The sequence below is a fragment of the Thalassophryne amazonica genome, chromosome 14, assembly GCF_902500255.1.
Source record: "Thalassophryne amazonica chromosome 14, fThaAma1.1, whole genome shotgun sequence".
In the NCBI taxonomy this organism is placed as follows: Eukaryota; Metazoa; Chordata; class Actinopteri; order Batrachoidiformes; family Batrachoididae; genus Thalassophryne; species Thalassophryne amazonica.
Window position 1 is genome coordinate 16,980,226 of NC_047116.1, and position 14,362 is coordinate 16,994,587.

Here is a 14,362-nt window from a genome sequence, read left to right on the forward strand (position 1 = left end):
ACACAAATGGCAACATCCAACACTGACTCGTGTGCAGGAACAGCCTTTCAACAGAGATTTTTGACAGGAGATGAAATTCTTTGTCTATCTTGTCATGTCAACCGTGCTGTCTGGATGTGAGACCTGGACCACCTGCTGCTGACACTTAAGACCCTTCAGTGATTCCACAAACGTTGCCTGAGGAGTAACCGCCACATCAGGTGGGAAGACTACCATACCAACATCAGCATCCTGGTTCATGGCAAGCTCCAGAACATCCAGTGTGTCATCATCAAGTGTTGTGTGTTGGGGGGGGTTGGGTTGGCACCGCAAGAAAGAGACGTTGCAACAAAGAGAAGGGATGGAAAGCTTAAAAATTTGAATGCAGGTAGGTGATGAATAACTTTCACAGGGTGCCAGCTATTGAAATGAAGTAATAAACATTGCTATGGAAACACAACCTGCACTGCTCTGTAAAGCGGAGCGGTGACCCTCAGCATCCCACACAGATGCCGTGCACCACGGAACACAAAAGGCACAATGATCCAGACCGGATATGCCACTAATCAATAAATATATTCACACACAACACTGAAACAAGATGCTACTGAAGGTTAACATGCAGATATTTGCGTCTATGCAGGAGGTGCTGAGCTCAACACATTACGCAAACTGATGAGCTGATACATGACGTATTTGTTGGGTAGGTTTGGTTCAAGCATGAAAGCAGTTGTTTATATACAAAAATTATTGAAATAATTCATGGAAAAATAAATGTATAAGCTTCAACAAGTAATATTTGTCATCCACTTGATACTGGGGTTTAGTAAATCGCTTTGTAGACTGACTCACTGTGCCCCGTGTGCATATGACACACATGAGTCATGTTATCAAATAGCTGATAGTCTGGAGAAGACATAACACATGCTCATCAATTGGACGGGGTAGTCTTCAAACTAATAACAATTTTTTTTGAGCCACCTTTCCTCTGTTGTGAGAAATAAATGCAAAGACACTGACATCCAGAAAATTTACTTTTGATAGGAAAAACTGACTTCACCTGCCACTTAGTTTTACCCTTAATGTATCCAAAAACAAAAAACTAATTTATAGGGGGGGTTTCTTTATGCATAAAAATATGGCATAACTGCTGCAAATATATATGGAGTTTTGCAGATATAGTTACTGATTCACTGTTCCCCGTGATTCATCGTGCCCCGGTTTCCCCTACTTCTTTAATTATATTTCTAGGCAGGCCAACTTGCTCTCTGGACAACCTGAGGTTTGGTCCTTCCTCAAGCTGTCTTGCCTACCTGGGGATAAAACTCCAAAATTCTCACATTAATCACACTGTCAGATTTTTAAGGCATAATTTTGACATTAAAGTTGGAATGTAGAGTTTTTGTCGTCTACAAATGAAAGTAGAAATTTTAACTTTTGTGATTTATTACATGCATAACTGTGCAATTTATCTTATGCAATAATTTTACCGTATCCATACTTATACTCACTTATATTCTATTTTTCACGTAATCCGTTCACATCAGTATTGATGCACCCACCAGTAATGTTTATATAAAATTATACGTATATAATGTTTAATTTAGCCCCAAATTAGTAATGTTTCACTACATGTACTTCAGAAGCATTTTGGCTGTAGATGACTGGCATACACTAAAAAACAGATGGTTATCAATGCTATACTCCATTTTTGCTAATAAACATCCTTAAATGCGACAAGCTGAAGTTTTTAGTGCTAATTATTACACATTATAACATAATAAATTACTAAGTCATAATTATTCCATAATGTGTGAGAAACGTTGCGTAGTTACGACATAAGAGCTCCAAATTGAGAAAAAATAAAGCCCTGAGGCATCATATTGGCCCCGAGGCTCATTGGTGCCCGTGCTTATCCCTGGATACTGCAGCGTGAAGCGGATGAGAGACGACAACTGGACAGGGTTCCAATCTGTCCCCAGCCAAGGTTGGTACCCATTTATAGAACTACATACTGTTAGTCCAACTCCTATCCCACTGAGCTAGCTGCTCCAAATTTAGGAGATGAAGAAAAAGAGGCAGAACAGCTTCATATTAGAGCTGCTGCACTCCCCTCTGTGGTTCCAGGACTGATTCATTCTTACCCGCAGTTTGTGACTCTGCGTCCTCACCGCCTTCCCCTGCTGCACCACGTCCACCGGACTCTCGTTTACGGAGCAGTCTGCTTTATGTCGGAGCCAATCCTCATAGCCCTGAGAGAGGCGGAGAATGAGGGAGGCAACAAGAAAGAGGGATTGTGGGGAAGGAAAGGAAGAATCAGGGTGAGAGGATGAAAGAGGTCACGAAAGAAAAGATGGGTGAAAGTCAGACATTATAATAATTTAAGATTATGCTCCCTGAGCTCAGTGACCCGTGTCTTGGATTTCACACCAACATGTCATAATTTAAATTTATGTCCCATTAAAGCTCTAACTTCCTAAAGCAGAACAGCTCCATCCATCAATGATCGCTCCGTATCTGGATGCACAGAGGCGGAAGTCAGCTCGACAGATAACAGAGGACACCGTTCATTATCATATTTCTCACATTCCAGGCATAATCAGTGGTGGGTCTTTTTGGACAGACAGGAATGTGTGTGTTGGTTTTTTCTTCGAGGGGTAATATTCTCCAGAAATGTGGATCTGTTGGTGAAGGTCGTACCTGCTTTATGGCGGTGACTGTGATGACAAAGAAGAGCGGCAGGCCGCTGGTGATCGGACTGGTTGGCGTGTCGATGATGAGCTGCAGGGAAGAAGAAGAAGACAGTGCCGTGGTGAGGCAGCAAATCTTCAATAAATTTTACTCTTATGACTGCAGCGTATGTATGTATGTATGTATGTATGTATGTATGTATGTCCTAGCAAATAATAATTTGAGTAACGTCTGTTTGTTCCCAAACTCCTCCCAGGTCCTTCGGCCAATTTCCACCAAACTTGATATGTAGACTGTCAATTCCAGAATTGTGCTTAAAGGGTTTGTTCCATTTGTTGTCAAGGTCACTGGGCTAAAGGTCCAAATTTTACAGTTTGGACTGCAATATGCACCAAATATCGGCACAGATATAAAGGTGGGTTCTGGCAAATTGCCCAGCAAGGTCAAATTTGTCAAAGGTGAGTCATTGCTGTTTGCTGGCCCTGCCCTCACAGGCTCTTTTGCCGTCTCCAACCAAATTTGTTTTTGTCAGAAAGAATTTGATTCTCAGCCTGGCTTTGAACTAACGTGGCACACACTGACAGTAGGTGGATTCCATAACTGCCCTGACAAGGTCAGCCAAAGGTCAATCATTTGGGTGAAAATCAAGGTCAAATCTCTCTTTGCCGTTGCTCTTACAGTCTTCATGTTCACGGATAATGTTGCCTTGTACATGCTAATTTAACAACAATAACTCTGTAAACCTCCAGCTACACTCATTTAGGACAAAGGTTTTGACTAAAATTCTGCTCTTTCTTCTCAGACCTCTATAACCCTGACTCCCACCCTGAGATCCAAGACCCCACCCCAAGGTGGCTCACCAAAGACCACAGGGGTGGGGTGGGGGGAGTTATGTGGTTTTATCTGCTCTAAGAGTGTCAAAATTAGAAATGCATATTGCATAAGTCTATAGTACACAAATAATGAATTGTTTATGGGTTCAATAGTACAAATATTTCACCTCATGAAATATTCGTACCACTGAAAGAATGAAAAAAAAACATTCATTATTTGTTTTATATAATGGCTAAAATAGATCTTTGCCATTTGATATTTCATTAATTTATAAACAACAGTAAAGGGACTTATATTTTGGTGGTTCACTGCTGCTTAACAGTCCAACATGAACTTTAAATGGAGTCCAAGTTGTTTTCAGTCAACTTGGAAAATCAATTAGGCCGTGATGCCTTGCACTGACTTTGTGTACTTGAAAAAAAAAAAAAAAACAACAACAAAAAAAAAAAACGTGTACTTCCTCAGTCTAGTGAAAAATCATGTCAGAAATTTGTCCAGCTTTTCATCCTAACAGCTCTTCATGCATCCAGACGGTTTACAGCGTAGTGGATGTTTGTTTGTTTTTGTGTTAGAAGAATTAGCAGCGTCAATTAGCGCCCTTCAAATCGTCATCCACCAGCAAAACAAACTCCGCTATGTTTAGCTAAATGCCGTCCCTGGTCTTTATCTTTGGATGAAACAAAGTATAATAAGATGTATGTGTGTTGCAGTTAATTTTTGCCAAAACAAACTAACAAACAAACTGGAAGAGATCACTGGATCTCAGCTTATCTTGGATAAATTAAAAAGGGTTAGGGACGACTGCTCTACAACATGAATCTAAACAAAATAAAGCATAAAAAAAACATTTTAACAACACCTTCTAACAAGCAGGCACAAAATTAACACTGCTTTCACCTCTCTAATCCTGTTTATCTGCAGGTTATATTTGATTATTCATTCATTAATTTTCTTCTGCTATATATATATACTATACATTTGATTTAATCTGATTAAAATACATTGTGCACTGCTGGTGACAAAAAGTGCTTCTTTTGTAGTAAAACTCATTTTCTGCATATTTATTCAATATTGAAAAAAACTTATATCTGATTTTGAAGGACTCTTAACAGTTGTCGTATCAATCCAGAATAATGTAGGTGTTACTAAAATCAACATGTTAATCCTCAACCAGATAACTTCAAACACAGGTGGAGGATTAATCTGTAATCTTGGCTCATTTCTGCTCTATTTTGATACCAGCCAACATAACCCAGGAGTCACAATCAGGATCAGCACTGATATTACCAGTGGTATGTGTGATTTGTTTCCAGAGATACTCTCATTTTATTAACCCCAGTGAAGGAGGCGATTTTCTCTGCATCAGACCATTAGTTTGTTAGTGGATTGTTTGCAGGTTAATTCAAAATCATAATAATTATAATAATTCAAAGTATATCATCATGAAAACATTGAGTGGAGTTCTGGAAGAGATACTATTACATTTCAAGCAAAACAAAACAGAATATATTGAGAAGGCTTCCACATCTTAAAGCAAGTTTCAATTATGGAGACTCGGGTTTTAAAAATGGTGCAAAGCTCAGTGCAGAAAACATTAAGTTTGGGACAGATATCACTGCAGGATGGATGCCAGAAAGTGTTTCTTTTTTTTAAATAAAGTTTGTAACATTGTAAGAAGGATGCTTTAACCTACACTTATAACTAAAATACAAATTGGGGAGTCCCTGCTTGGAACAGGCAGCAGCTGACCTACTGTAGCTGACGCAGAAAGCAATGGGCCCAGTTGTCTCCACTCAGGCCAGTTAACCGATCTTTTATAGCTGAAGCAAAAGCAGTGAGCCGAAGTGCCTCCATTGAGCCAATCAGCCAGTCTTTTCTAGGTGAAACAGAAGCAATGGGCCCAGGTGCCTTCCTTCAGAGACAGCTAATTTTCTGTAGCTGAAACAGAAGCAATGGGCCCATGTGCTTCCACTCAGCCACAGCCCTTTCTCTGTAGTTGAAGCATAGGCAATGGGCCCTGGCGTCTTCACGCATCCAATTAGTCAATTTCTGTAGCTGAAAGAGAAGCAATGGGCCCAGGTACCTCCACTTAACCAGTCACCTGATCTCTCCTTACACTTCTGCACATAACCAATTAGCGCACATACAAATTACACACCTAAGATAGCAGATGAACGGACTTCAGGGCTTGGTTTATTCTTTGCAAAAACACAGGTGTAGAGAGCTTTGAAATGGGCAGTCCACACTCCTGGACATACATGGTTCTTGTGTTCTTTCATGTCAGGTTTGCATGGAGATACCAACATGAGCACCTTTATTGGCATTGTTTGGGAAAGGTTCATGAAATGCCTCAAAATAAAAGACTCAACATACAAGACAAACACAGAACTGCAACATCTGAATGGAACCTGATTAAACACAACATGTGTGGACATCTGACTGCTTTATATTTAGGGATCAGTCAAGGTAGAAACATCACCCGTGAGAATCTCACCTGGACCAGAAATATGACCAAGAAGTAGAAGTTGGCGACTCTTCTGAACTGTTCGAACAGGTTCTTGGGAATGAAGTTCCAGAAAGTATACTGGTGTAGAAAGTGACAGCAAAACAGAAATGAAACGCCTCATTAAAACATCATCATACATCAACAAGCTGGTGATGATTCATGGTGCATCACTGTGACTTGCTCACCTTGGAGGAGATGATGCGGTTGTCGGGGTAACGCTGAGGGATGTAACCCTCAGCTCCCGGAGGGGGTTCTTTATGTCCGATGTATACTGTCCGACTGTCCACCCAGTTCTCCTCCCCACACACTGCGAGAGAGAGAGAGAGAATATATTCAGTTCAACAAAATTAATAATCATATCCATATTTAACAAATAATAAAATATATAGGTGCCTTTTGAGACACTCAAAAACACCTTACACACAGAAATTCTGCAAATTCACAGAGAAAACAACAACAATAAACTCCAACTAAAATAAGTAGATAGTCTGCATGAAGCCACGGCTCCCTGGGAAAACGCTGATAAACGTACCACTGACAAGTGACTCTTTACTGCAGAAGGCTTTGACAAATCTTCTGACTTTTTAAATTGTAATTAATTACTGTGTTCTTGTATGTGCAATATTATGTGAACTCACTACCTTAATTGTGTCTCACAGATAGTCTGAAGCGTGGTACTTTTTCTTCTTTACCTTTTTACAAATTTATCTGTTATGGGATTATCTTAAGCCTGGTTCACACGGCAGGATCTTAAAATTATCTTTAGGTTTCCAAAACCTGAGAGACAACACACGTGAAGATAAAAAATCATGGATCTAACAGGTTTGGTCGTACAGTGTGTGATGTTCAGCCACACGGTAAGAACAACAACACCACACACGAACAGATTTCACACACGAACATTCCCAGCTCAGACAGGAACTCTCGCAAAATCTCTCAAGATTAAACGTGACTTTAGAGTAAACAAACGGAGGTACTTTGTGGACTATTTAAAACAGAGGGGAAAAAAACAATACAAAAAGAAAAAGAAAAGGTGTTCTTTAAAGGAGTGGAGACAGAGCGACCACCGGACTTACTGATGAGTCATAACAGCTGTTTTTATTTTCCGCTCATTGCATGCTGTCCACCTCGCTTTCTGATTGGCTGCACGTCACATTCAGCAGGCTGCGTGCATGTTTGTGGTCGGAGAGGACACAACACACGCTGTGATGTCGGGCCCAAAAAAATCCAACATGTTGAATATCCCCGATTTGCGATCGGAGCGCTCCTGACGTCCTTCCGAGCAGATCAGAGCGCTCTTAACACACCACACGGGAGGAATATCTGATAAGATAATCGTTAGCGTCATCATGATTGTCAGGGCATCCTTAAGATTGTCAGAAGGGGAAGATTGGGTCCGATATCGGCCTAATTATCCTGCCGTGTGAACTCGGCCTTACTTTATCTAAAGTACAATTCAGTGATTGTGACCTTATGACCCCCCCAAAATCAATAGATTAGATTAGATAGAACTTAATGATCCCTTGGGAAGACTCCCTCAGTTTGGTGACAAACAGGCAATTAGGAAAGAGGTTGTTGAGCTAACAAAATTTTTACAAAGCATGCTTCAGTGACCTTGACCTTTTGACCCCAAATCAACAGGCTTCATTAGATTATTATGGACAATATATCGGGTGTCCCAAAAACATATGCAACATTTTATCAGCAAAGGAAATGGTCAAAGCATATGTCTAGGAAATAAATTTATGGCTGGATAGAAAGCTGAAAGGTTGAAGTTTTTCATACCAATGTCAATACTGGCCCTGCATTTTGTCAGTCTCTTAGACAACATGTTCAATGTGGGCCCCGCGTTGGCCAATTATGGCCTGCAAATGCTTTGGGGAAAGTGTCCTGAGGAATGTTTCGGATTTCTCGGCAGATGTTTTCTTTCAATGCATCGATGCTTGGCATCAACATAAACTTCAGGATCTCTGCAAGTAAAAAAGAAACATAAGTGATTATGTTTGTAGCATTTAAGGGTCAAACCGAGTGTTTTAAATGTTGTATATTTTTTGGGACACCCTATACACACACACACACACACACAATAGGTCATTTTCTCAATTTTTGATTTATTTTCATTTATATAGCGGCAAATCACAACAAAGTTGCCTCAAGGGGCTTCACACAAGTAAGGTCTAACCTTACTAATCCCCAGAGCAGCAGTGGTAAGGAAAAACTCCCTCGGAGGAAGAAACCTCAAACAGACCACACTCAAAGGGGTGACCCTCTGCTTGGGCCATGCTACAGACACAAATTACAGAACAATTCACAAAATGAATATACAAGAAATGCTGGACAGGAGGGTTTTCAGCACAAATACCACACCCATCTCTGGATGGAGCTGCACCTTAAATAGAGAGAAAAAACAGAATCGGGTATCAGAAAGACAAGAAATACAGTATAATTTGTCAGCATTAAACAACACGAAAAACAGGAAATACTAAGGTGATCGCCGGCCACTAGCCCTAAGTTTCACTAAAAGAAAGTTGAGGCTGCGGCACTAATAAAATGAATTAAAAGAGTAAAAAGCGCAGAACTATACTATACCAGTATGCCAGCCATACGAAAGGGAAAATAAGTGTGTTTTAAGTCTGGACTTGAAAGTCTCCACAGAATCTGACTGTTTTATTGATGCGGGAAGATAAGCGAGAGTGTTTTCTGCAGAAGGCTTCTACAAAGAACAGTTCAGGAATTTTATGACCTTTGAGCTTTTTGACCGCAAACACAATAGGCTTCTTCGGATCACTATGTGTGATGCATATATCAAGTTTGGTGATAATCAGGCCAGTACAACTGAACTGCTGTCACTCACAACTGAAATGTCACGACTGACTGAGAATGACTCCATGCACAGTGATGTCTTGGCCAGTGGCTGTGCCGCGGTAAGAAGTATTTAGTGGCGTATCCGTGCACTTGTCTGTTTTGTTTTGTTTTTTGCAGGATCAGCTGTGAGTCACGAGCACACGTTGCTCACTTGTCACATTACCCTGCAGGATATCTCTGAAAAGACCAACAACGCTCCACATCTCTTCAGCAGTTACTCTTGATTCCTTACACGTTTATTTGTACAGTGTAATCCATTGCATTGTGGGAGTTCAGTCCAGCACATACTCTTCCCCCTGATGTGTATTTTATAGAACATGGTGTTTAATGAAACGTGACCTCCAGCATTCAGCTGTTTGTTTCCATTTGTCCCGGTACATCATACATCATACTAAGGGTCTGGCCTGAGTGGGCAAACATGCGTAGGCGCAGCTTTCGACAAAACACAAAGCCTGACATAGCTCAAAGCAGAAGACTGTTAGCACAACGGTTCTACGAGAACACAGAGAGAGACAGAAAACACACTTCAGTGGAACAAATGCTTCAGTGCTTAAAATGTCATCAACATTTTGGCAAAGGTGCAGTTCATCACTGCCAAAAAACAAAATGTTTAATGCGTTTGTGCTCAGAGTTTATATCAGCACTTCTAAATCCTGCTGCTGAGGACCTCGAGTGCTGCACATTACTCATTTGTCCTAAATCTCCTCAGACCTGATCAGTCCAGTGAGGTGTGTGTTTGGCTGATCGCAAGCTGGCTGGCTGAGCTCATTATGTGCAGTTAGACCTGGGGGGGGGGGGGGGGGGGGGGGGGGGAGAGAGAAGGAAAAAAAAAAAAAAAAAAAAAAAAAAAAGAAGTGCAGTATTCAAGTTCCCAAGGACCAGAATTGAGAAGCACGGGTATTTATAGTTGCGCACAATGACCCCCATCTTGATGGCGAATGCAAAATCGGCAAATCCATTTGTGGCGTGTCAGCGAGGAAGTACCAGCTCTGGTTGTGTTTCTTTTTCTTTCAGTCAAACATCTTTCACAGTGGCATTCCTGTATTGCTTGTTAGCATGTTAACATTTCCGTAAGACATCCTGTAAATGAATGAATGAATGAATGAATGAATGGATTTATTCGGCACACACACAAATCGGAAAGAACAGAAACATACCAATGATATGAATGTTATATAAACAAGCCTGTGAGTCCGAAAGGGTGTGGGCAGAAGCAAAGCTTATCAACGCCCACCCCTGCAAGAATGAGTCCAACAATTATAACAGTCGTAACAACATATACACAAATTCACAACACACTACATAGCAACACGGACATCTTCTTCTTTGTCTTTCGGCTGTTCCCGTTAGGGGTCGCCACAGCAGATCAATCGTTTCCATCTCACCCTGTCCTCTGTATCTTCCTCTGTCACACCAACCACCTGCATGTCCTCTCTCAGCACATCCATGAACCTCCTCTTTGGTCTCCCTCTTCTCCTCCTGCCTGGTGGCTCCATCCTCAGCATCCTTCTCCCTATATACCCTGGGTCCCTCCTCTGCACATGTCCAAACCATCTCAATCTCGCCTCTCTGACTTTGACTCCAAACCGTCCCACCTGAGCTGTCCCTCTGATATGTTCATTCCTAATCTTGCTCATTCTGTCACTCTCAACATCTTCAGCTCTGCCACCTGTCTTTTTGTTAGTGCCACTGTCTCTAAACCATACAACATAGCTGGTCTCACTACTGTCTTGTAAACTTTCCCCTTCACTCTTGCTGATATTCTTCGGTCACAAATCACTCCTGCCACCTTTCTCCACCCACTCCACCCTGCCTGCACTCTCTTCTTCACCTCTCTACCACACTCTCCATTTCTTTGAACAGTTGACCCCAAATATTTAAACTCATCTACTTTCACCACTTCTACTCCTTGTAACTGCACTATTCCACTGGGCTCCCTCCCATTCACACACATGTACTCAGTCTTGCTTCTACAGACTTTCATTCCCCTTCTCTCCAAAGCATATCTCCACTTCTCCAGACTAGACTCAACTTGCTCTCTACTCTCACTACAGATCACAATGTCATCTGCAAACATCATAATCCATGGGGACTCCTGTCTGATCTCATCTGTCAACCTGTCCATCACCACTCCAAACAAGAAAGGACTCAGAGCTGATCCTTGGTGTAATCCCACCTCCACCTCGAATGAGTCTGTCATTCCAACTGCGCATCTCACCGCTGTCACACTATTCTTGTACATGTCCTGCACTACCCTAACATACTTCTCTGCCACTCCAGACTTCCTCATACAATGCCACAACTCTTCTCTTGGCACCCTATCATAAGCTTTTTCTAAGTCCACAAACACACAATGTAACTCTTTCTGTCCTTCTCTGTACTTTTCCAACAGTATTCTCAGAGCAAACACTGCATCTGTAGTGCTCTTTCTCAGCATGAAACCATATTGCTGCTCACAGATCTTCACCTGTTTTCTAAGCCTAGCTTCTACTACTCTTTCCCATAACTTCATGCTGTGGCTGATCAGCTTTATGACTCTGTAATTACTGCAGCTCTGCACATCACCCTTGTTCTTGTAAATAGGAACCAGCACACTTCGTCTCCACTCCTCAGGCATCCTCTCACTTTCCAAGATTTTATTAAACAATCTGGTTAGAAACTCTACTGCCATCTCTCCTAGACATTTCCATGCCTCTACTGGAATGTCATCTGGACCAACTGCCTTTCCACTCTTCATCCTCTTCATAGCAGCCCTCACTTCTTCCTTGCTAATCGCTTTTACTTCCTGATTTACTCTCATCACATCATCCAGCCTTTTCTCTCGCTCATTTTCTTTATTCATCAACTCTTCAAAATATTCCCTCCACCTTCTCAGCACACACTCCTCACTTGTCAACACATTACCATGTGCATCTTTTACCACCCTAACCTGCTGCACATCCTTTCCAGCTCTGTCCCTTTGTCTGGCCAATCGGTACAAGTCCTTTTCTCCTTCCTTACTATTCAACTTCTTGTACAGCTCGCAATATGCCTTTTCCTTTGCTTTTGCCACTTCTCTTCTCGCCTTACGCTGCATCTCCTTGTACTCCTGTCTACTTTCTTCATCTCTCCGACTATCCCAAAACTTTTTCGCCAACCTTTCTCCTTATGCTTTCCTGGACCTCTTCATTCCACCATCAAGTCTCCTTGTCTTCCTTCCACTGTCCAGATGTCATACCCAGTACTGCCCTAGCTGTCTCCCTCACCACATCTGCAGTACTTTTCCAGTTGTCCAAAATTGCTTCCCCTCCAACTAGTGCTTCTCTCACCTGCTCGCTAAATTTCACACAACAGTCTTCCTCCTTCAGCTTCCACCATCTGATCCTTTGTTGAGCTCTCACTCTCTTCTTCTTCTTTAACTCTAAAGTCATCCTACAAACAACCATCCTATGCTGTCTAGTGACACTCTCTCCTGCTACCACCTTACAGTCTGTGATTTTCTTTTAGCTTGCATCTCCTATAAAGAATGCAGTCCACCTGTGTGCACCTTCCTCCACTCTTGTATGTTACCCTGTGCTCTTCCCTTTTCTTAAAGTAGGTATTCACCACAGCCATTTCCATCCTTTTTGCAAAATTAACTACCATCTGTCCTTCCCCATTCCTATCCTTGATACCATATCTACCCATTACTTCCTCATCACCTCTGTTCCCTTCACCAACATGCCCATTGAAGTCTGCTCTATCACCACTCTTTCATGCTTGGGCACACTCTCCACCACCTCATCTAACACACTCCAGAAATCTTCTTTCTCCTTCATCTCACAACCTACCTGTGGGGCATATGCACTGATGATATTCATCATCACCCCTTCAATTTCCAACTTCACACTCATCACCCTGTCAGACACTCGCTTAACCTCCAACACACTTTTAACATACTCTTCCTTTAAAATGACCCCAACACCATTTCTCTTCCTGTCCTCACCATGGTACAACAACTTGTACCCACCGCAGATGCTCCTGCTCTTACTTCCCTTCCACTTGGTCTCTTGCACATACAATATGTCTACCTTTCTCCTCTCCATCATATCAGCCAGCTCTCTCCCTTTACCAGTCATACTACCAACATTCAAAGTCCCCACTCTCATTTCCACCCTTCTAGTTTTCTTCTTCTCCCGCTTCAATATTCAATTACATTTCAATTCATGTATAAGTACGTTATGTATAAAGCGCCAAATCACAACAAACTCAATTCAGAGGTGTTATCTGGTTACAAAAACAGCATTTTTAAATTTAGAAGTGCTTATTTCACGCTGTTTTAGAAAATATGAGGGAAAAAATGCCAAACATGTTAGATTTATACAGAAATAAGCTGTTTTGGAGCATTTTGCTCTTGCTTGCCTCTACTGGTGGTTGGCTCTCACTGCGGTATTGTATCACTTCCTGTTCCGGAGCACAGCTGTGTTTTTCTGTATCTGTTAGCTGTTTAATCTGCGCAGTTAGATTGATCTAGTTATCTAGATTACGATTTGTTTCACAGTGTAATCTTTACGTGCCTTAACTACAGCACTCCCTCTGCTGAATCACCTCTAAATTATTTACACATTATTCACTTTGCGTGTTTTTAGGAATCCGCTAGCTTAGCGTAGCTACTAGCTCTTAGCCGATTTAGCATGGCGGCTTCTCCTGTCTCTCCCGCACTTTTCTGCTCTGGGTGTGAAATGTTTAGTTATTCCTCGGCCTCCTTTAGCAGTAATGGTACTTGTAATAAGTGTAGCTTATTCGTAGCTTTGGAGGCCAGGCTGGGCGAATTGGAGACTCGGCTCCGCACCGTGGAAAATTCTACAGCTAGCCAGGCCCCTGTAGTCGGTGCGGACCAAGGTAGCTTAGCCGCCGTTAGTTACCCCCTGGCAGATCCCGAGCAGCCGGGAAAGCAGGCTGACTGGGTGACTGTGAGGAGGAAGCGTAGCCCTAAACAGAAGCCCCGTGTACACCGCCAACCCGTTCACATCTCTAACCGTTTTTCCCCACTCGGCGACACACCCGCCGAGGATCAAACTCTGGTTATTGGCGACTCTGTTTTGCGAAATGTGAAGTTAGCGACACCAGCAACCATAGTCAATTGTCTTCCGGGGCCAGAGCAGGCGACATTGAAGGAAATTTGAAACTGCTGGCTAAGGCTAAGCGTAAATTTGGTAAGATTGTAATTCACGTCGGCAGTAATGACACCCGGTTACGCCAATCGGAGGTCACTAAAATTAACATTAAATCGGTGTGTAACTTTGCAAAAACAATGTCGGACTCTGTAGTTTTCTCTGGGCCCCTCCCCAATCAGACCGGGAGTGACATGTTTAGCCGCATGTTCTCCTTGAATTGCTGGCTGTCTGAGTGGTGTCCAAAAAATGAGGTGGGCTTCATAGATAATTGGCAAAGCTTCTGGGGAGAACCTGGTCTTGTTAGGAGAGACGGCATCCATCCCACTTTGGATGGAGCAGCTCTCATTTCTAG

The 14,362-nt window shown here is 42.2% G+C and overlaps 1 protein-coding gene across 1 annotated transcript in view; it reads right to left on the reverse strand.

Annotated features, from left to right (window-relative positions):
• The window catches only part of LOC117525334 (probable phospholipid-transporting ATPase IH), a 78,960-nt gene that overhangs the window by 49,402 nt on the left and 15,196 nt on the right, over positions 1-14,362 (reverse strand). Inside the window, 4 exon segments of the mRNA XM_034187173.1 lie at positions 2,124-2,231; positions 2,680-2,760; positions 5,999-6,088; positions 6,196-6,317. Coding sequence (XP_034043064.1) covers positions 2,124-2,231; positions 2,680-2,760; positions 5,999-6,088; positions 6,196-6,317 — 401 coding nt within the window.